Source organism: Vipera ursinii (assembly GCF_947247035.1).
Source record: "Vipera ursinii genome assembly, contig: scaffold_223, whole genome shotgun sequence".
Lineage (NCBI taxonomy): Eukaryota > Metazoa > Chordata > Lepidosauria > Squamata > Viperidae > Vipera > Vipera ursinii.
In genome coordinates this window covers 15,001-37,283 of record NW_028148338.1, presented here as the reverse complement: position 1 = coordinate 37,283, position 22,283 = coordinate 15,001, and the positions used below count along the sequence as shown (strand labels likewise).

General features: G+C 51.8%; 1 protein-coding gene and 1 long non-coding RNA gene across 3 annotated transcripts; one reads left to right on the top strand and one right to left on the bottom strand.

The window, feature by feature from the left end:
• Positions 1–1,155: 1,155 nt before the first annotated feature.
• Positions 1,156–6,141, top strand: LOC310650595. Its single transcript, XR_014494401.1, has 3 exons — positions 1,156–1,287; positions 3,315–3,390; positions 5,035–6,141. It is a non-coding gene; the product is annotated as an uncharacterized lncRNA (long non-coding RNA).
• Positions 6,142–10,614: 4,473 nt separating this feature from the next.
• On the bottom strand, positions 10,615–21,508 carry SLC66A1 (solute carrier family 66 member 1). 2 transcript variants are annotated; one of them, XM_083380178.1, is made up of 8 exons: positions 21,287–21,508; positions 18,858–19,110; positions 17,151–17,280; positions 16,481–16,568; positions 14,859–15,016; positions 13,340–13,432; positions 12,522–12,707; positions 10,615–11,222 (listed from the first exon to the last, which is right to left on the bottom strand). In XM_083380178.1, exons 2-8 carry the CDS (start codon positions 19,028–19,030, stop codon positions 11,124–11,126), a joined length of 927 nt encoding a protein of 308 aa, XP_083236304.1. In that variant the 5' UTR covers positions 19,031–19,110; positions 21,287–21,508; the 3' UTR covers positions 10,615–11,123. The 2 variants fall into 2 exon arrangements, with proteins under 2 accessions (XP_083236304.1, XP_083236303.1); XM_083380177.1 differs by having other exon boundaries at positions 21,326–21,507.
• Between the last annotated feature and the right edge of the window lie 775 nt (positions 21,509–22,283).

Here is a 22,283-nt window from a genome sequence, read left to right as displayed (position 1 = left end):
CCACACCCAGTGAAACAAAGGCCTTAATCTAGATAGAGCCTTGGTGGAGCAGTGGGCTAATTTTTAATTTAATAATGCCTCCTTAAGTAACACCAGCTGCCTGCCATTAGTGCAGGTTCCCGTCCCACCAGGCTCAAGGGTTGACTCAGCCTTCCATCCTTCCCAGGTAGGTAAAATGAGGACCCAGATTGTTGGGGGCAATTAAGCTGACTTTGTAATAATGCCGCTTGGGGGGGGGAAGCCCTAACAAGCAGGCATACACATAGAATGAAGGCTACTGCTAAGCTTGTAAGCCGCCCTGAGTCTTCGGAGAAGGGCGGATATAAATGGGATTAAAATAAATAAATAAATAAATAAATCTCCCTCCCGTCTCCCTTTTGTGGGTTAAAACACACACACACACACACACACACATGACTCGGCCAGCTAATTGGGGCTGCCGGTGGTTATTGCTTGCCTGGAAGGCACTCGGATTAAATTACTTGCCCCCCCACCCCCGCATCAGGCCTCCCTCTGCTGTTGGGGGGGGCGGGGTGGGTTGGGTGGTGGAGACGCAGGGTTTCGCCTCCCCCCTCCTTCAAAGACCACCACCACCACCCATTGCAGGCACATTCCTCGCGTGGCCTTTGTGGAAAGAGTGGGGGGGCAGAGAGGGACCTTGGCTCCATCCTGGTTTGTCTTCACCAACTAGGTTTCACCCCCCACACACACTCCGCCAGAAGGCTGCTGGGCACATTAATCTTGTCCCATATGTGGGTTGGGATGGGATGAGTGTTTTCCTCTGGGGAGGAGGTCAGCCTCACTTCTGCTGACCCCTGGGCAGGTGAGGCTCTGCAGCCGGCCTCCTCCTCCTCCTCCTCCTCCTCCTCCTCCTCCTCCTCCTCCTCCTCTCCTCCTTTGTAGCACTGATGATGTTATCTAGTTGGGTCATGAAATGTCTGAAGGAAAACTACAAGGCTCAGACACCACCAAGGACCACTACAGTCGTCTTCCTCCTCCTCCTCCTCCTCCTCCTCCTCCTCCTCCTCCTCCTCCTCCTCCTCCTTGCAAACCCCACTCTCTTTCAGCACTGATGATGTTCCCTAGTTGGGTCATGAAATGTCGTGCCAGAAAACCACCAGGCTCAGAGGGCACCAAAGACCACACAGTCCTCTTCCTCCTCCTCCTCCTCCTCCTCCTTTCCCTCCTCCTCAGCAGCTTTTCCCTTCCTTTCTTCCCAGATGGAAAAAGACGAGACGTGTGAGCGATTCCTCTCCGCATATAGCCAACATTGGCCGTCTGGTTGAGGTAAGCCCCTTGCTTCCGCCCCCCCCCCCGGGCGGTGGGCTCGGGAGAAATGGGCGGGAGGGGCCCTTGGCTCCTGACCTTTGACCTTCCAGTTTTGCTAGCGGGGGCAACTAGCAGCCCAAGAGCCGGAGCGGCTTGAAAAGCAGGTCTGGGGCTCACACCTGTATTTTGGTCCGTCTGAACCGTCCTATCCTCGGTCCTGCTTTCGCAGAGTCGATTACAAAGGGAGCTGGCTGGCAGGCCAGAGGAGGTGCCCACTTCTCCGTGTGTGTGTGTGTGTGTGTGTGTGTGTGTGTGTGTGTGTGTGTGTCTGTGTCTGTGTCTGTGTGTACAGAGATGTATTTTCCTTGTTTCGACCCCTTGCCGAGACTTGCTATCTCCCTTCCGGTGTCTCTGATGCCAAAGATGGGTGTGTGTGTGTGTGTGTGTGTGTGTGGTGGTGGTGTGTGGTGACAAGTTCCCCCAAAGTCAAATCTTTTGAACCAATCGATAAGCAAACTGCAATGCCGGCCCTTTTGCCTATCTCTCCTTGAGAAGTTGTTTATTTCTGCCTTGCTCCCGTTTGGGAAGGTGGAGAGGCCGCCCGTGGTCCCACCTCGCAAGGTTGGTGCCTGGACGATGAGAAATTTGGGCAGCTGCCCTCGAAACGTGTGCCGGGCACCAAGGCTGGAAAGAGCCAGTGGAACTTGTGTGTGTGTGTGTGTGTGTGTGTGTGTGTGTGTGAAACGCCCTTTCTTTCGGTGGCTGCCCGCCGCCCCCCTTGTGGCCAAGTTCCCTCCTGACCGTGAACGGGGTGGGGGGGAACGCTCTCCTCCCTGCGGGATTCCTGTTTTTATTCTCCCTTCCGTGCTTTTCTCTTAAGAATCGCCCAGAGGGAGTCTGGCCGGAGGGTTTACAGGCTGAAAGGGAGGATGGAGGAATGAGGGTTAGATTAAAATGAACACTGGAAATAGAGGAGAGAAGAGCGTTTGAGCTGAGGTGACCGTGAGTTCTTTCTCTCTCTCTCTCTCTCCCCCTCTCTCCTTCCCTCCTCTGCCTCCCTCTCCCTCCCTCCTCCCCCTCCCTCCCCCTCCCTCCCTCCCCCTCCCTCCCCTGCCTCTCCCTCCCTCTTTCCATCTGTCCCTCCCTCTCTTTCTCTCTCCCTCCCTCCCTCTCCCTCTCTCCTTCCCTCCCTCCATCTGTCTCCCTCTCCCTCACTCCCTCTCCCCTCTCCTCTTTCCATCTCTCCCTCCCCCTCCCTCCTCCCTCCCTCTCTTTCCATCTGTCCCTTTCTTTCTCCCTCTCCTCTCTCCTTCCCTCCCTCCTCCATCTGTCGCTCCCTCCCCCTCCCTCTCCTTCCCTCTCTCTCCCTCTCCATCTGTCCCTCTTCTTCCCTCTCCTTCCCTCCCTCTCTCCTTCCCCCTCCCTCCCTCTTCCTCTCTCCATCTGTCCCTCCCTCTCTCTCCCCCTCCCTCCCTCTCTCCCTCTCCATCTATCCCTTCCTCCCTCCCTCACCCTCTCTCCATCTGTCCCTCCCTCTCTCTCCCCTCCCTCCCTTTCTCCATCTGACCCTCCCTCTTTCTCCCTCCCTCTCTCTCCCTCTCTCTCCCTCTCTCCTTCCCTCCTCCATCTGTCCCTCCCCCTCCCTCTCCTCCCTCTCTCCCTCTCCTTCCCTCTTTCCCTCTCCATCTGTCCCTTCCTCCCTCCCTCTCCCTCTCTCCATCTGTCCCTCCCTCTCTCCCCCTCCCTCCCTTTCTCCATCTGACCCTCCCTCTTTCTCCCTCCCCTCTTCTCCCTCTCTCTCCCTCTCTCCTTCCCTCCTCCATCTGTCCCTCCCCCTCCCTCTCCCTCCCTCTCTCCTCTCCTTCCTCTTTCCCTCTCCATCTGTCCCTCTCTTCCTCCCTCTCCCTCCTTCCCTCCTCTCTCTCTCCATCTGTCCCTCCCTCTCCCTCTCCATCTGTCCCTCTCCCCTCCCTCTCTCCCTCTCCCTCCCTCCCTCTTTCTCCATCTGTCCCTGCTTCCCTCCCTCCCTCCCTCTCCCCTTCTAGGATATGGAGAATAAATCAGAAGTACGCTGAACGAGATTTATTTTGGAAAGACAAAGGACATTGTCAACGGGCTGAGGTAAGGGATGGACTGCAGTACTGTGCTCTTTTTTCTCTCTTTTATACACTTCTGTATTTGTTCGAAACGGTCCACGGGCTCCTGCGTGAGCAGGAGGGGTGGGTGGGTTGGACTAGAAGACCTCCAGGCTCCCTTCCCGCTCCGTTATTCTCTCATAGTTGTCTCCCACTGTCCCAGAAGGACAGATTGGTTGACCCCGCCTGCCTTCTCTTAAGCCTTTCCCCACTTTCTCCGATCTGTTCTGCGTCGATTGGCCGACGCAGAAGATGGCGGTCGGGTGGAGCGTGGTGTCAGTCCCTCAGTCAGAAGGGCCCGTTTGGGGTCGGGCTTCTCTCTCCTTTTGCAAACCCGGCCCCCATCGCCTACTACAGCAGAGTTGCCCGGCCGTGCCTGATGGTGGTGCCGGCTTCTCCAGTTCAACCAGCTGGAGCAGAGGGTAGGATGATAAGTTTGCCGGGAACAGACGGAAGGAAAGCTCGGGATGAAGGGGCTACCAGTCTTCCGTTCCTCTGTTCTCTCTTTCGTCTACGAAACCCGTGGATTTCGGCACCCGAAGTCTGCAAACTGCTGGTCCGGCCTCCGTTTTTTTTCCTCTCTCTCTCTCTCTCTCTCTCTCTCTCTCTTCTCTCTCTCTCTCTCTCTCTCTCTCTCTCTCTGCTCTTGACACGCACACATGGCCACTCTGCCATCTTCCTCGTTTTTTTCCTCCCTGCCAAACTTGTCTGACCTTTTCTTTCCTTCCTGGTCTGGCTCCCTTCTTCCGTCTCCACCCCGCTCTCTCTCTCTCGCTGGCTCGCTCCAGATCAATTGACGCTATTCCCGACAACCAAAAGTATAAGCAATTGCAGAGGGAGCTCTCCAGGTTCTCACTCAGCGGCAGATGTACATTCAGCCAGATAACTAAGCCAGCTCAGGTACAGCCCCCCTCCACCTCCGTCCTCCCCCCACCCCCCCCACCCCGTCCCCCTGCTGAAACTGGCTTACAAGGCACCTTGGCACTAAAACACCACTCACCTCGACCGAGAGCGTCCGCCCGGGACGGGGAAAACACGGCCTTCGCACCAACTAACTCCTAATCCTTGCAAGTTCTGTTGTTGTTGTTTATTTTTTATTTTATTTTATTATTTTTTTAAGGGAAAGGACGGAGGAAGCCTCCTTATAAATAAGTCTTGAGGTTGCTCCCCTTTGCCTTGCACGTGAGAGTGCGGCGGACACGGGTGTGTGCGTGTGCGTGTCTGTCCGTGCGTGTGTGCGCGCCGGTGTGGTTTTTTTTTTTTTGCGACCGATTTCAACCCCTCCCCTCCCCACCGACTAGGCTGCTGCGTACAGATATAGCCCTCGTTTAACGACCGCTGAACGTTACGATGGACCAGCTCTCTCCCCTCCCCCCCTCCTCCTCCGAATGCTACTAACGGTGTGCTGGAACTCGGCTCCGGGGATCTCGTGGCGAATTGCGGGAAGCACGAGGGACGTTGTGTCGGAGATGCTGCTTGTTGGGGGGTGTGGGTGGGGAAAAAAATTAGCCAGAAGCTGCCGCTGTCCTCAGCAACTTCGCCCTCCCCCCTGGGGGCTGCCCACCCCACCCCACCCCACCCCTGCCCCATCTTCCTCCTTAACCCCCCCCTGTTTCTTTTTCTCCTCTAGGTCTGTGCAGACATTTGCGGACAAATCGAAGCAGGAAGCTCTGAAGAACGACCTGGTGGAGGCATTGAAGAGAAAACAGCAAAGTTAGAAAGCAGTATACACCCCCCCCAACCCCCCCACACCCCTTTGACGATGCTAACAAGACACGCCATGCAATCATTAGCCCCCACCCACCCACCCACCCTTCCTTAGGAATCTTTTTTTTTCCTCCCTGGCCTCCTCTTCCTCCCCCCCCCCCTTATTTTCATTTCCTGCGTACAACAATTCTTCCAACTCCTTAAAAAAATAAAAATTAAAAAAACCCTCCATTTTATTTCCCCACCATCCCAAATCAAGCTGTACAAACCTTTTTGCGTGCGCGAGGCGTGTGCGTGTGCGTGTGTGGGGAGGCGCGCGGTGGTCTGTAGTAGCTTAATTTCCACTGTCTTATTGCCACAGCCTTGCAAAAATGTATTTTCTTTCTTTTTTTATTTTTTTTTTGGGGGAGGGGGGAGAAACTTCTCTGAGATTTGTGCTTTTCCCTTCTGGGCCTTATGTTTGACATGCATATTTCTACCGATCGTCTTTCTTTCTTTTTTTTTCTTCTTCCTTTTTTTTTTCTTGGTGCGCCCCCCCCGTCTCCCACTGCTTTCCTCCACCCCCACCCCATATTTTGTTATATTGGTGTAAAAAATGTACAAGAAGCAAAACGAAACAAAAAAAAAACCCCCTTTATTAAATACCATGGTTTGCGAAAGCAGGAAGAAAAACCATTGTGGAAAATGTGTTTGGTGTATGTTTGGGAGAAAGGTTGAGAAAGGAGGACGGGTGTGTGTGTGTGGGGGGGGGCAGCTTCCCCCCCCAAAAGTGATCTGTGAAAAGCTGGCCAGATTCACACATACACACACACACACCGGTTCTGCTTTCCATCCGAGAGAGGCTGCGGTGTGCTGCTTTTGACTTGTTCTTGATTTCTACGGAATGCCGAAAGACTGGTTATTATTATTTTTTAAATATGTTAACGCTTAACTTGGAATCTACATCTTCTACTTGAGCCTCCATCCTTAAAACAGGAAAAATGAAATGAAATAAAATCTTTAAAAAAAATAAATAAATGCAAAAATCGTCCATGGGTGCTCGGCCGTTTCCGACTCCTTCTCTTGACTGCTCCCAACTGTCAAGGGGTCCAGCTTTTGATTGGCAGGTCGTAGCCTGTGGGTGGGGGGTTGGAGGGGGCGGGAGGGAGGGATGGGCGAAGTGCTTCAAAAAACGAATGGCGCTTTTTTTTTAACAGAAATGTGTTTTTTTTCCCCTCCTTTGTCTGCTCCTAAGCATAGCCTGGCACCTTCTTCGGCTTCTCACCTGCCAGTTGGGAAAAAAAATTCTTCGTGATACCCTCCCCCCCTACCTCATTTCTCACAGCTAAGGCTTTTCGGGTTCGTTAACCTTTTAAGTTTTGTATTTTTCTTTTTTCTTTTTTTTATGATTTAAAACTTTGGGCAAGGTGTTAACGGTCTGACATTCCTTCTTGTCTTACATCATGTTTGTGTTTTATATACATCTATCCATAGGGACGCGGTGGCTCAGTGGGTTAGGACGCTGAGCTTGTCGATCGGAAGGTCGGCAGTTTGGCGGGTGGAATCCCGAGCGCCGCGTAGCAGAGTGAGCGCCTGTTACTCGTCCCAGCTTCTGCCAACCTAGCAGTTCGAAAGCACGTAAAAAATGCAAGTAGAAAAATAGGGACCGCTCCGGTGGGAAGGTAACAGCGTTCCGTGCGCCTTTGGCGTCTAGTCATGCCGGCCACATGACCACGGAGACGTCCTCGGACAAGCGCTGGCTCTTCGGCTTTGAAACGGAGATGAGCACCGGCCCCTAGAGTCGGAAACGACTAGCATGCGTGTGCGGGGGAACCTTTACCTTTACTTTATACATCTGTACACTTTATGTACATATCATTTATATACAGTTATACAACACTCGATCTTATCAACCACCTTATTCTAGTAACACGTGAAGTCAGCATCCTGTAGATTTCTGCTGAGACCTTCCTTTCTCTTCCCACCAGAGGTAAAAACTTATTCCAAATTTTGTAGTAATCGGACTGATCTTCATTTTTAATTTCCAAAGTTAACTTGTCCATTTTCTGCGCAGGCCCAAATTTTATTTTATCACTTCACTCTGGTCCGGTGTTTCACTGTTTTTCCATTTCTGGGCGAACGTCATTCTCGCTGCTGTGATGATGTGTATCATTATGTATAACTCTTCTTTGGTATGCTTCTCTATTGTTCTGCCTAGTAGGAAAAATTCTGGTCTATAATCTACTCTCCATCCCGATATTTCTTCTAACCATATCCGTATCCTTTGCCAATACTTTTGCGTCTTATTACAGGACCACCAAACATGAAAATAAGTACCTAATTCTTCGGAACACTTCCAACATTAGCTAGGGGATATTGTCTTGTACATTTTGGCTAATCGTCCTGGGGGAGGGAAGATGCCACGGGTAAAACATTTTATATAAATTTTCTTTATAAGCTGAGGCCAGCGTTATCTTAGGTTTTTGTATTTTTCTAGAGCCAGCTGGCCTGAAATATTTACGCCCGCATAGAACCTGCTTCCCCATCTCAAGACAGTCCTGTTATGTATGGAAAAAAGAGGTTTTATAATGCGCAGAAGGGAGTGGGACTGGAGAGAACCTCCCTAGCCAGAGGCAGTCTACTTCTAAACGTCGCAAGCCTCAGACACGCTGCGCTGCCAACTCTTGATAAAGGAGAATATTTGTAGCTCGGGGTTGACATGTAGCTCGGTGCTCACTGGGCTGGGTTGTTTCCTTGCAGACGTCTCGTGACCCAACTAGGGAACATCATCAGGGCTAGTAAGGAGTTTGCTGTTTGCTGTCAGTTTATCGTCTGCTGGCTTGCCCTGTCCATGTTGCTTGTGGGTGGCCTTAAAAGAGTCTGTTTGCTGTTGGCTTCTTTGGCAGTGTCTTGATTGGGGTCCTGGTGACTGGATTGTTGGCTTGATGTTAACCTAGGGCAGGGGTAGGCAACCTCGGCTCTTTTATGACTCATGGACTTCAACTCCCAGAATTCCTGAGCCAGCCAAGCTGGCTGAGGAATTCTGGGAGTTGAAGTCCATGAGTCATAAAAGAGCCGAGGTTGCCTACCCCTGACCTAGGGAGTTAAATCTATGCTGGTCTGGGTGCTGATTGCTGGTGGAGAGGTGCTGGGGCCTTTTTCTTTCCTTTTGGGCTGGTGGATTGTCTCGTTAGCACAGGGATAGGGCAACCTCGGCTCTTTTATGACTGGTGGACTTCAACTCCCAGAATTCCTGAGCCAGCCACGCTGAGGGGAAAGGGAGAGGTTTCCAAGCTGAGCCATGCTGGCTCAGGCACTCTGGGAGTTGAAGTCCATGAGTCATAAAGGAGCCTTAGGCCGCTTTATGACTTGTGAACTTCAACTCCCAGAATTCCTGAGCCGGCCACGCTGAGGGGAAAGGGAGAGGTTTCCAAGCTGAGCCATGCTGGCTCAGGCATTCTGGGAGTTGAAGTCCACGAGTCATAAAGGAGCCAGGTTTGCCTGCCCCTGGCCTAGGCCGCTTTATGACTTGTGAACTTCAACTCCCAGAATTCCTGAGCTGGCCACGCTGAGGGGAAAGGGAGAGGTTGCCAAGCTGAGCCAGGCTGGCTCACGCACTCTGGGAGTTGAAGTCCACGAGTCATAAAGGAGCCTTAGGCCGCTTTATGACTTGTGGACTTCAACTCCCCGAATTCCTGAGCCGGCCACGCTGAGGGGAAAGGGAGAGGTTTCCAAGCTGAGCCATGCTGGCTCAGGCATTCTGGGAGTTGAAGTCCACGAGTCATAAAGGAGCCAGGTTTGCCTGCCCCTGGCCTAGGCCGCTTTATGACTTGTGAACTTCAACTCCCAGAATTCCTGAGCCGGCCACGCTGAGGGGAAAGGGAGAGGTTTCCAAGCTGAGCCAGGCTGGCTCACGCATTCTGGGAGTTGAAGTCCACGAGTCATAAAGGAGCCAGGTTTGCCTGCCCCTGGCCTAGGCCGCTTTATGACTTGTGAACTTCAACTCCCAGAATTCCTGAGCCGGCCACGCTGAGGGGAAAGGGAGAGGTTTCCAAGCTGAGCCAGGCTGGCTCACGCATTCTGGGAGTTGAAGTCCACGAGTCATAAAGGAGCCTTAGGCCGCTTTATGACTTGTGGACTTCAACTCCCCGAATTCCTGAGCCGGCCACGCTGAGGGGAAAGGGAGAGGTTTCCAAGCTTTCCTTCCCCAGGGAGGGCCTTCTCAGGGTACCGCCGGTTAATGAATGCCGGCGGGTTATTCCCAGGGGAAGGGCGTTCTCTGTGGGTGCGCCTGCCCTATGGAACCAACTACCCACAGAACTTAGGACTGCCCCCGACCTTCGCTCATTTCGCCGGGACCTGAAAACTTGGCTCTTCAATCTGTTTGGTCCAGACTGTGGGGTTGTTAATTTAACTGGGTTTTAGATTTGCTCTTGGGGTTTGAATTTAATTGTTTTATTTGTTTTTCATTTTTTGCATTCATGGTTTTAACTGCCCTGTAAACCGCCCTGAGTCCTACGGGAATAGGGCGGTATACAAATTCAATAAAATAAATAAGTCATGAAGGGGCCATAGTTTCCCCATGCTGGCTCAGGAATCCTGGGAGTTGAAGTCCACGAGTCACGAAGGAGCCGTAGTTCCTCCATGCTGGCTGAGGAATTCTGGGAGTTGAAGTCCACCAGTCATGAAGGGGCTGTAGTTCCCCCATGCTGGCTGAGGAATCCTGGGAGTTGAAGTCCACGAGTCACGAAGGGGCCGTAGTTCCTCCATGCTGGCTGAGGAATTCTGGGAGTTGAAGTCCACGAGTCATGAAGGGGCCGTAGTTCCACCATGCTGGCTGAGGAATTCTGGGAGTTGAAGTCCACGAGTCATGAAGGGGCCGTAGTTCCTCCATGCTGGCTGAGGAATTCTGGGAGTTGAAGTCCATGAGTCATAACTGGCCTAACCAAAGAAACTGAAGACATCCCCCCCCCCAAAAAAAAATTGTGACGGGGCCAACCACTAGAATATAAACCTGACAGCAAACCCCGATCCTTCCTAGCACTGATGACGTCGTTACCTAGTTTGGGCAATGAAACGTCTGCAAGAGAACAAGCCAGCTCAGAGGGCACCTCTGCAAACTCTGCCGAGGATCCTAGTTATCTGGAAAAGCAGCAAGGAAGCTTCCCTCTTAGCTGCCCTTGCTTTGCAAAGAAAAAAAAGGGGGCGGTGGCGGTGGGAAAGCTGAAGCCCACCCACCGCTGCTTGCAGGGTGAGAGAAGAGGGTCTATAGCAGCGGGGCCGCCCCCCCAACCTTTTTGGGGACCGGTTCCGTGTGGAGGTTTCCGCGCGGACTGGAGGGCGCGTGGTTTTGCGTGCCGCCTGCATCCCGCCGACAGGGCTGTGCTTGTTTGGGTGGGCCAGTATCCGGCACGGTGGGGACTGGAGCCGGTCCACGGACCAAGTGTGTGTGTGTGTGGGGGGGGTGTCGGGGAGCCCTGGTCTGTAGGGTTAAGCAAAGAACCCATATCCACTCACGCTGGGCTGGTGGGAATATTCTTATTTATTTCTCCACGTCTACAAAAAAAAAAAATGCCCGTTGTGTGACAAAAAAGACCACCCACCCCCTCCCTCCCAGCCTCCTTTTATTCTCGAGCCTCAACGAGATCCAGGCAGCTGGGTACTGAATTCCTTTGGGTTTTGGGGTGTCTCTTCCCCCCCCCCCACCAAGAGTTCTATTTCATAAATTAACAAGTTTTCCCTTTGGGGGAATGGGAGGTGAGGTGGGGAAATTTCGTTGGGAAAGTTTCCTCCTCATTGCAGTCTATACGGTCTCAATGTTCATTCTTCCTTTTTTTTTCCCTCCCCTCTTTCCTCCCCCTCCTGCACCCCCCCCCAAAAGGAGTAATCTCTTGAGAGGTAGGACAGGATCTCGTAAGGCGCGACTTTCCCGAGGGCGAAGCATTTTCCTAGAGTAGAGAAAGGCCAGGTCTTTCTAGAGTCGCAAGAGGACTGGGATCCCAAAACGCAGCCGAGACCCGATCCTGGCGCCGTTCAGCTTTCCACGGGGTCCTCCTCTTTGCCCAAGAGAGCCTCTCTCTCTTCCAGGACCGGCAACCGCCTCCGACGATAGGCCAGGAATTGGAACGAAATCTGAAGAGGAAGAATTAAGGTTTGCTGCTCCTGGGAGCGGGCCGGCACCCACCGTTGGCTACGAGAGGCTTAAAAGATAAAGGAAACTCTTTCCCCGTGTTTGCTGCCTTCTTCAAAGGACGGGGCTGAAATCTCTGGAGAGTCGCGTGCCAGGGCAGAATTGGGGCAGCCACGTTCATTGCCAAGTTGTAGCGCTCGTTAGCCAATACCTCAAACGGATGGGTTTCTCATCATCCTGTGAGCAGCCTCAAAAAGTGTGTGTGCGTGTGAGACAGAGAGCTCAACACTAAACCACTTAGAGGGCTGTAAAGCACTGTGAGGTGGTATATAAGTCTAAGTGCTATTACTATATAAGAGCAGCAGATTAATTCTGCCTACAGCCAGGAGTTCGATCCTGACCGGCTCAAGATTGACTCAGCCTTCCTTCCTTCCGAGGTTGGTCAAATGAGGACCCAGGTTGTTGGGGGGCAACAGACTGATTCTGTAAACCGCTTAGATGGGGCTGTAAAGCACTGTGGAACAGGATATAAGTCTAAGGGCTATTGTCCTTCCTTCCTTCCTTCCTTCCTTCCCTTCCCTTCCCTTCCATCCATGGTATGCAGTGGTTAAAATACAGCATTGAAGGCTGACTCTGCCCACAGCCAGGAGTTTGATCCTGACCGACTTAAGGATGACTCAGCCTTCCATCCTTCCGAGGTCAGTAAAATGAGGACCTAGATTGTTTGGGGCCAATATAGTAGCTAAACTGCTTAGAGAGGGCTGTAAAGCACTGTGTAGCAGTATATAACTCTTATTGCTTGGGAAGGAAGGAAGGAAGGAAGGAAGGAAGGAAGGAAGGAAGGAAGGAAGGAAGGAAGGAAGCCAGCTGTGGGGGTGCAGTGGTTAGAAGGCAGCATTGCAGGCAAACTCTGCCCACTGCCAGCAGTTCGATCCTGACCGGCTTAAGGTTTTACTCAGCCTTCCATCCTTCCGAGGTCGGTAAAATGAGGACCCAGATTGTTGGAGGTGCAACAGGCTGACTCTGTAAACTGCTCAGAGAGGGCTGTAAACCACTGTGAAGCGGTATATAAGTCTTAAGTGCTAGTGCTATTGACCCAGGACTGTTTTTGCTACCACCTCAACTTTGACGCTGCTGTTCAGAAAGTCTCTGAATCAAAAGCTTACGGCGCTCTCCTATTTTCCTGCCTAAGGGATTCTGTCGCACCAAATCTGGACTTGGCACATTTAAAGGCAGAAACGCCCCCTAACACACACACACACAAACACACCACCGCCACCCCCAATTCCAGAAAAGGATACCACGATGTCAAGGGAGAGAACGCCCAAGCTGCCAATCAGCCACGGCAAATGGTGGATCACGTAATTGCCTTCCGTCTGCCCCGGATCCGGGTTTTTCATCAAGACGCTGAGGCCATAGAGCGAATTTCCCAGCATTACCAGAGCAAAAAGTGAGTAAGAGATCCCGGTAGTGCATTTCCGCTTGAACTGCAAGGCAGATGGGAGGTTTAGGAGCTTCTGGATCGTCAATCCCAACATGTCGGCTTCGCCCAGCCTTCTGAATTGTGATTATTACATTAAGCCAGTTTACTCGGTTGCACAATTCACTGGGAGCACAGCTAGCTGAACTGAAGCCAGGATAATGCAGCGGTAAATGCAATCTCCTTGTCTTCGTCAGATCAGGGGTGCGTGAATAGCCTTAAAACCCCCCGTTTTATTCCAACAGATCTCAGATATTCTGCTTTTAGCTACAGCACCAGGCTTGGCAATTGTATGCTCAGGGCTGGAAGTAACCCCGTGTTTTCCCCAAAATAAGACAAGGTCTTATATTGGTTTTTGCTCCAAAAGACACGTTAGGGCAGGGGTCTTCAAACTTGGCCCTTTTATGACTTGTGGACTTCAACTCCCAGAATTCCTCAGCCAGCCGTACACGGCTGGCTGAGGAATTCTGGGAGTTGAAGTCCATAAGCCTTAAAACCCTAACCCCTGCCTTGAAAAACACTTCCTGCTTCCGTAGAGAGAGCTGGAAATTGAGTCTGGGGGCCTCTTCAGGTCCCTGGAATATGCCCTCCCCCCTTTCTGAGGTGGGCCTTGCCCCTTCCCCTTCGAGCAACGCTTACATTGGTGTAGATTTGAGGGACCCGAGAAAGCAAGTATAGCACCGAAGAAGTGGATCCGATCACAAAGCCGCATATCTCCTTTTGGCTGAAAGGCTGTGGAAAGACACAAAGCGGTTATGGGATGCTGCAGAAAGAAGGTCCCAGCCAGGCACTGTGGGATCCAGGAGGAAACAGCTTGAAGTAATTGAATGGGAAAACTCACCAACGGGTGTTTTAGTCCATGCGTTGGTTTGATCACCCGTTGCCCCTCCCACGAATGCACCGGCTACCTCAAATCCAACACTAACCTTTGTCTAATATTTTTCCCACCCAAGGGGTGAACTTTTAACTTTAGAAAGAGTTGTCCCAACGGTGCTTTTCCCACGAGGCAACTAGACTTTCTCGTCTTCCTTTGAAGGCGTTTCGCTTCTCATTCAAGAAGCTTCCTCAGGTTCTGACTGAATGGTCGGGAATGGAAAGATTTATACTCCTTGCAGAAAGCTGGTCATTTGCATGCTTTTTTAGAGAGTCGTTGAGGCGACCTGGAAGTTTTATCTGTGTCCTCGGGGTCAACTGAGTGGTGCAAATGGGTGTGGAACTGCTGAAAGGACTCTGTTGTGGACTGGAGACAGGGCATTTTGACGTAGTTGGCCTCTTTGATCCCACTTTGGACCCTCTCTGTCCAAAATGTGGACTTTGGCATACGGCACAATATTGGGAGAACGATCAAGACAAAGGTTCAGCCGTCCATCTGCATTTAAAAAGACAAAGGCCACTCTTTCGAAGACAGCAAAGTCCACATTTTGGACAGAGAGGACCGCTGGGTTGAAAAAGGAGGTCAGAGAGGGCACAGATAAACCTCCAAGTGGCCTCAAGGACCCTCTAAAAGGATGCAAATGACCGGCTCTCTGCAAGGAGTATAAATCTTCTCATTCCCCCACCATCCAGCCAGAACTGAAGAAGCTTCTTGGGTGAGAAGCGAAACGTCTTCAGAGTAAAACAAGAAAGTCCAGTTGCTTCGTGAAAAAAAACATCTTTGGGACAAGTATGACGGGATGACCGAGAATCTCCAGAAACATTTAGAAATAATTGTTAACTTGGGGGAGAAATTCCACTTGTGAAAAGCAATTATTGCACAACCAGGGGGAGGAGCCACAAAATGACTGGCAAAGTGCCAGCCAGGCTTCTTTCGCTGGACGTTCAGTTTCCTGTGTCCAGCGGGGTCTCCAGGAAAGAGGTCATGACAACTTCAGCACAGGGGTCTTCAAACCTGGCCCTTTGACGACTTGTGGACTTCAACTCCCAGAATTCCTCAGCCAGGCACGAGGAATTCTGGGAGTTGAAGTCCACAAGTCATCAAAGGGCCAGGTTTGAAGACCCCTGCTTTAGCATAATCCCCAACTACTGCTAACCTCTGTCGCCACCGTTTCGATGGGATTTGTTGTCTGTGGATCTTGAACCCAAAGCCGCCCCTGGCAAGTGCAGCTTGGTCTTTGCAAGACATTTAAGATCAGTTCTGCCCGAAAGAGAAGAATGTTACCTCCCAGTCCGACTGGTAGTCTGCAGAGGTCAGAAGTCTCCGGCTTTTAAACCTCCCCTCGTCCCCCAGGTGAGAAGAGGGAGGGTCTCCCCGCCAGGTGGGCGTCAACGTGGTTGCCAGGATTGCGACTGCGAAGACGGCATTGATCGAAGCCGAAACTAAGAAAGGGAGATACGTTTGAAGTTAAAGTCTGTCTTTGCTCTGCTTCTTTTTTGGGGGGGAGGGGGTTCTGTCCCAAAATTGACAATTGACTAGAAAGGAAACGGGCTTTTCTGACATCGGCATCGTTTCCTGGCATCCGCTTTGCCAAGGTGAGAGAGGAGCAGAAAGCAGAAACCCTGCCACAGGAGTCGCTATCGTGCAATCGACCCGATTTAAAACTTTAGGGGGGGGTGTTAACAGATCTGGGACGCGGTGGCTCAGTGGGTTAGGACGCTGAGCTTGTCGATCAGAATGTCGGCAGTTTGGTGGGTCGAATCCCGAGTGCCACGTAGCAGACTGAGCGCCTGTTACTCGTCCCAGCTTCTGCCAACCTAGCAGTTTGAAAGCACGTAAAAATGCAAGTAGAAAAACAGGGACCACTACGGTGGGAAGGGAACAGTGTTCCGTGCGCCTTTGGCGTCTAGTCATGCCGGCCACATGACCACGGAGACGTCCTCGGACAAGCGCTGGCTCTTCGGCTTGGAAACGGAGATGAGCACCGGCCCCTAGAGCCGGAAACGACTAGCACGCATGTGCGGGGGAACCTTTACCTTTACCTAACAGATCTGAAACGGAGAGAGATAAGGTCAAGGGGAATTCAGTTTTGTGCAGAGAGGAAGTCTGTTTGAGATAATTCGCAGGAAGTGCGGGAAAAGCTTAGTACGAGTAGCAGGAATCTCACACAATTTCAACCTCGGCTCAAAAGGGCATTGTAGGCGCAAGGATGTGTTGTCTCCTGACAACCTGGAGACCCTGGTTTAGGGGCACCGGGATCGCCGATCCTCTTGATAAAAAGAGACGTGCTTCCCAATAAAAGCGCTGTCCGTTGGAGCAGCAGTGATTGGTCCATTTTAAGAGCTTCCCATTATAAAAAAGGGAAAGAAATCTGTCTGAATGCCTAGGTAAGGTAAAGTTAAATGTTCCCCCGCACATGCGTGCTAGTCATTTCCGACTCTAGGGGCCGGTGCTCATCTCCGTTTCAAGGCCGAAGAGCCAGCGCTTGTCCGAGGACGTCTCCGTGGTCATGTGGCCGGCATGACTAGACGCCAAAGGCGCACGGAACGCTGTAACCTTCCCACCGGAGTGGTCCCTATTTTTCTCCTTGCATTTTTACGTGCTTTCGAAGTGCTAGGTTGGCAGAAGCTGGGACGAGTAACAGGCGCTCTACTCTGCTACACGGCACTCGGGATTCAACCCGCCAAACTGCCAACCTTCTGATTGACAAGCTCAGCGTCCTAACCCACTGAGCCAAAACCACACCACAATTCCCTCCACTACCCCCAGTTTAGCATCCAACGAATTCTTTGTATTGAAGTCCTGATCCAGAATCAAAATCTTAGGGGGGAGAGACATACAAGGCGATTTCAGAAATGGGAGTTTTGTGTGTTTTGCCACCTTGGTGCCCTCCCTCACCAACTTACAGACTCTGTTTTGGTTCTTGATTTTATAATAGAGGTAGAGAGAGATCATGAGCAGGTCCGCCAGCACGTAGTAAATGGCAGTGTAGACCTAGGGAAGAAGAAGAAGAAAGAGAAGCTTAGGGAATTCTGGGATAATTAAGAGAGAAGTCTTGGCTTGAGGTAAAGGTAAAGGTTCCCCTGCACATGTGTGCTAGTCGTTTCCGACTCTAGGGGCCGGTGCTCATCTCCGTTTCAAAGCCGAAGAGCCAGCGCTTGTCCGAGGACGTCTCCGTGGTCACTTGGCCGGTATGACTAGACGCCAGAGGCGCACGGAACGCTGTTACCTTCCCACCGGAGCGGTCCCTATTTTTCTACTTGCACTTTTTACGTGCTTTCGAACTGCTAGGTTGGCAGAAGCTGGGACGGGTAACAGGCGCTCACTCTGTTACACAGCACTCGGGATTCGACCCGCCAAACTGCCGACCTTCCGATCGACAAGCTCAGCGTCCTAACCCACTGAGCCACCGCCTCACTTCTTGGCTTGAAGACAGGGCTAAATAAGGGGAGGGGAAGGAAACCCCCCCCCCCAAGGACCCCCCTCCCAGCAATTACGGCTTTGGGCATTTTCTCAGGATCGGGGGTCGGGCCAGCATAACCGTGCAGGTTAAGCTCTGCTTTTTTAGCTTCTCACCTGTAGCGGCAGCTGATTGGCCAAGAAAGACCCCACTAAATTCAGCGAATCGCCTCCGAGCCATCCGAGCAGGAAGTAAACGGACAAGGCCTGGTCCATAATGCCGGTTTTACAAGCCAGGTAGAACTGACTGCGTGGAAAGATGGAGGGAGAAAGAATTTAAGAGGGAGCAGAGAAAGTCAGTTAAATTATACTATTGTGGGCTGGGGGCCATAGGGACAAGCCCCCCCCCCTTATCGCCTCATTCTGCAGAGGAGGAAGCTAAACTAGCCCCCCCCCTCCAGAAGAGACTCTGAGGAGAGAGGGCATTCATTTTTTGCGGTTGCTGGAGGGAATATTTCAAAAGCCGCCCACAGCCAAGTGTGGCCGGTCCCAGGAAACGAGTCATCTCCATTTTGTCATCCCCAGTGGGCAGCCACGTATTTGTCAGTCAAACCAAGGAAGGAAGGAAGGGAGGGAGGGAGGGAGGGAGGGAGGGAGGGAGGGAGGAAGGAAGGAAGGAAGGAAGGAAGGAAGGAAGGAAAAAGAAGGCCTCTTGCTACTGCAATGAGGAAGGAAGGAAGGAAAGATGAAAAGAAATAAGGAAGACAGTGAGAAGGAAGGAAGGAAGGAAATGAAAAATAAGGAAGACAATGAAAACAGGAAGGCAGTGAATGGAATTGAAGGAGGGAAGGAAGGAAGGAAGGAAAAAAATAAGACAATAAGAAATCGCAGGAAGGCAATGAGAAGAATAGAAGGAAGGAGGGAAGGGAAAATTGCTACTTGCAATGAGGAAGGAAGGAAGGAAGGAAGGAAATATGAAAAGAAATAAGGAAGACAGTGAGAAGGAAGGAAGGAAATGAAAAATAAGGAAGACAATGAAAACAGAACGGCAATGAAGAATGGAAGGAAGGAAGGAAGGAAGGAAGGAAGGAAGGAAGGAAAAATAAGACAGGAAAACAGGAAGGCAACGAGAAGAACGGAATGGAAGGAAGGCGGGAAGGAAGGAAGGAAGGAAGGAAGGAAGGAAGGAAGGAAGGAAGGAAGGAAGGAAATATGAAAAGAAATAAGGAAGACAGTGAGAAGGAAGGAAGGAAATGAAAAATAAGGAAGACAATGAAAACAGAACGGCAATGAAGAATGGAAGGAAGGAAGGAAGGAAGGAAGGAAGGAAGGAAGGAAGGAAGGAAGGAAGGAAAAATAAGACAGGAAAACAGGAAGGCAACGAGAAGAACGGAATGGAAGGAAGGCGGGAAGGAAGGAAGGAAGGAAGGAAGGAAGGAAGGAAGGAAGGAAGGAAGGAAGGAAAAATAAGACAGGAAAACAGGAAGGCAACGAGAAGAACGGAATGGAAGGAAGGCGGGAAGGAAGGAAGGAAGGAAGGAAATATGAAAAGAAATAAGGAAGACAGTGAGAAGGAAGGAAGGAAATGAAAAATAAGGAAGACAATGAAAACAGAACGGCAATGAAGAATGGAAGGAAGGAAGGAAGGAAGGAAGGAAGGAAGGAAGGAAGGAAGGAAGGAAAAATAAGACAGGAAAACAGGAAGGCAACGAGAAGAACGGAATGGAAGGAAGGCGGGAAGGAACGAAGGCGGGAAGGAAGGAAGGAAGGAAGGAAGGAAGGAAGGAAGGAAGGAAGGAAGGAAGGAAGCCAGCCAACTGGCACCCCAAGCCCCAACCTCCCAGGCTGGCTCCAGATGCCGAGTGAAGCCCACGTCCCACTTACGGGAAGGAAGCTCCAGCAAAGCAGGCGATGGAGACCAGGCCCAGCACCACGCTGGCGATGTCCCGGCCATCCTGAGCGCACTCGTGGAAGACGGCCAGGATCCACTCCGAACCGTTGACGCAGTCCGAGGCGTTCCCGCTGGGAAAGCCGAACTGGTGAGGATGAGCAAACATGGTGGGGGGCTCAGGCAGGGGATAAAGTGCCGGCAGTCATTGGAAATTCGAAGAAGCCCCCTCCATTCCGAACCGGGAACCTGTGGAAAAGAAGGAGAGGGGGGGGGCGAATTCTCCTTTGGAGATCCGCCTAACCCAGGGGTCGGCAACCTCGGCTCTTTTATGACTCGTGGACTTCAACTCCCAGAATTCCTGAGCCAGCTATGCTGGCTCAGGAATTCTGGGAGTTGAAGTCCACGAGTCATAAAAGAGCCGAGGTTGCCGACCCCTGGCCTAACCGCAGATGAAAATGTGAACGGCAGGAAACAGAAAGAAAGAAAGAAAAAGATTTTAAAAGAAAATAACGCCTTTTCCTTCCATTCTTTTTCCCTGGATCGTTTTCAGTCTCTCCTCGAATGGAACTTTGCATTAATTTATTATTATTATTATTATTATTATTTTTTTAAAAAAGATAATATTCTAGTTCTTCTACGGGGAACATTTAAAAGTAGGTTGTGAAATAAAATATCGTGAGCCGAGCTTGCCGCCGGCTTTCTGTCCCAACGTTTTTAAAAGACCGAAGTGACCCAATTTATTTCACCGGAGCCTCCGTGTTCAGTGGCAGTATATCTGAAAGGCCGCTGCTACGTTTTTTTTGCCGTGGAGGTTAAATCCCCCCCCCACCCCACCCCAGGCTTGGCTGGAAAAGGGGACCTGGGCTGGGGACACCCCCCCCTCTCTCCTCTCTTGCTGTGACTCATCCAGATGTTGGCATGTGACCCAAAGCATCAGCTGAGTCAGAAGCCACAATCAAACCTTATCAGCACTTTTCAAGTGGAAACCGCTTGGCCAGCATGGAAGTGTGTGTGTGTGGGTTGTTGGCTGCCTCCCCCCCCCCCATTTGGAAGACTTTGGCCTTCAGAATCGCCTCCCCAAAATAGGCTGTCAAGGAAGCCTCTGCACCCCACCCCACCATTTGTACAGCTGGTTGAAAATTAATATAATAATAATAATAATAATCATCATCATCATCAACATCATCATCATCATCATCAGGGCTTTTTTTCTCATAGAATGCTCAGAACAGAGTTCCGGCATCTTTTAATTTTACAAAAAAAGCACATGATGATGATGATGATGATGATGATGATAATACTAATACTAATACTACTACTACTACTACTACTACTACTACTACTAATAATAATAATAATAATAAGGGCTTTTCTCATAGAATGCTCAGAACGGAGTTCCAGCATCTTTTAATTTTACAAAAAAAGCACATGATGATGATGATGATGATGATGATAATACTAATACTACTACTACTACTACTACTAATAATAATAATAATAATCAGGGCTTTTTTTCTCATAGAATGCTCAGAACGGAGTTCCAGCATCTTTTAATTTTACAAAAAAAGCACATGATGATGATGATGATGATGATGATGATGATAATACTAATACTAATACTAATAATACTAATACTACTAATACTACTAATACTACTAATACTACTACTAATACTACTACTAATACTACTACTAATACTACTAATACTACTACTACTACTACTACTACTAATAATAATAATAATAATAATAATAATAATAATAATAATAATAATAATATCATCACGATAACTAGCAGGAAAACACAGGCCTGGGTGATTCACCAGTGCAAGGAAAGAAGCGAGTTCAAGAGCGATGTTGTTATTATTTTCTTTTGCTTTCGAAATCGTCCTGAAAAGACCTCGGTTTGTTTTCAAGCCAAACAGACCGACATCAAGCCGACATCAAGCTTATAGCAGGCTTTGAGGAGGCAGGATTCGCTGGTCAGTTTAGCCCCGGGATACCTGAACTTAACCAGAATTTGGGGGTGGGTGGGTGGGTGTTCAAACGTTTGCCCGACCTAACTAGGCTGTTGTAAAGCTTTTCAAGGACTCCGGAGTCGGGGGCTTCCCAGTCTCGGAAGCCGGGGATTTGGGGAAGTGTAGTCCCAGGCGGGCACAGCTACGGAAGGGACGAAGCCCCCCCACTCACCCCCACCCCGATTGGGAGGTGAGGAAGGGTCTTCTACTGCTCCCCCCTCCCCAACCCGTGTTTCTAGAGGTGTCCGGGGATTCGGACTGGGAAGCCAAGCAAGGATCCGGCTTCCCAACGAAACCTCGGGAGGGGTCCGCCTTGCCCCCTCCCCCAATCCTCCGCCTTCCTTCGGGGGGAGGGGGTGCCCCCCCTTTGGCGGAGAGACCCCCCCATTCCCCTTCCCGGCTCACCTCCTCCCTTCCCCGGGGCTCCGGGCCAGCATCCCTCACCTGGCCCAGGTGTGTCGGGGGTCTGTCGGAGCGGCCCCTCCCGACTCGCCGCCCCCTTTGGGGGGGGGGGGTCTCCGCGATGGGAGCAAGCCGGGTTCGAAACCCGGTTGCCGGCAAGCTGGTTCGGCGGCTGCTGTTGCCTCTCGGCGGGCCGGGACGACGAAGCCGCTGCTGACTCGCCCCGGAGGCTCAGCTGACCGGCCGCCGGCTCCGCCTGGCGGGGCGGGACTGGGCTCAGCTGGCCGGGGAGGGGAAGGGAAGGGGGGAGGGTCTCCTCTGCAACGCCCCCTCCCCGGGTCAGATCGGCTTAAGAGGGGGGGAGGATCTGATCCGGGGAGGGGGCGTTGCAGAGGAGACTCCCCCCCCTTCCCACCCCGCTTGCAGGCGCTGAACCCCCCCCCCGCATTCCCCACGGGGCTTGGTGCAAAGGGGCGGGGGGGGGGGGCTCTCCAGCCGTCCCCCCCCCAAAAAACAACAACATCCCTACAGGGAAAACTGGCTTCCCCTGCGGGGTTTGTTTCAGCCAGGAGCCGGGGTTGGTCGGCCAGGGCGTATTATTGAAGGAGAGCGGGGAGGGGGGGGGGCGTCTGGATGCCCTCGGGGTGCCCCTCCCGCTCCTCCTCCTTCCCGGGCTGGGAGGCGGGGATGGGGCGGGGAGGGTCCGTCTGGATGCCCCCTCCCGCTCCTCCTCCTCCTCCTCCTCCTCCTCCTCCTCCTCCTCCTCCTCCTTCCCGGGCGGGGATGGGCCAGGGGGGGGTCCGTCTGGATGACCTCGGGGTGCCCCCTCCCGCTCCTCCTCCTCCTCCTCCTCCTCCTTCCCGGGCTGGGAGGCGGGGATGGGGCGGGGGGGTCCGTCTGGATGCCCTCGGGGTGCCCCTCCCGCTCCTCCTCCTCCTCCTCCTCGGGCTGGAAGGCGGGGATGGGGCGGGGTGGGTCCGTCTGGATGTCCTCGGAGTGC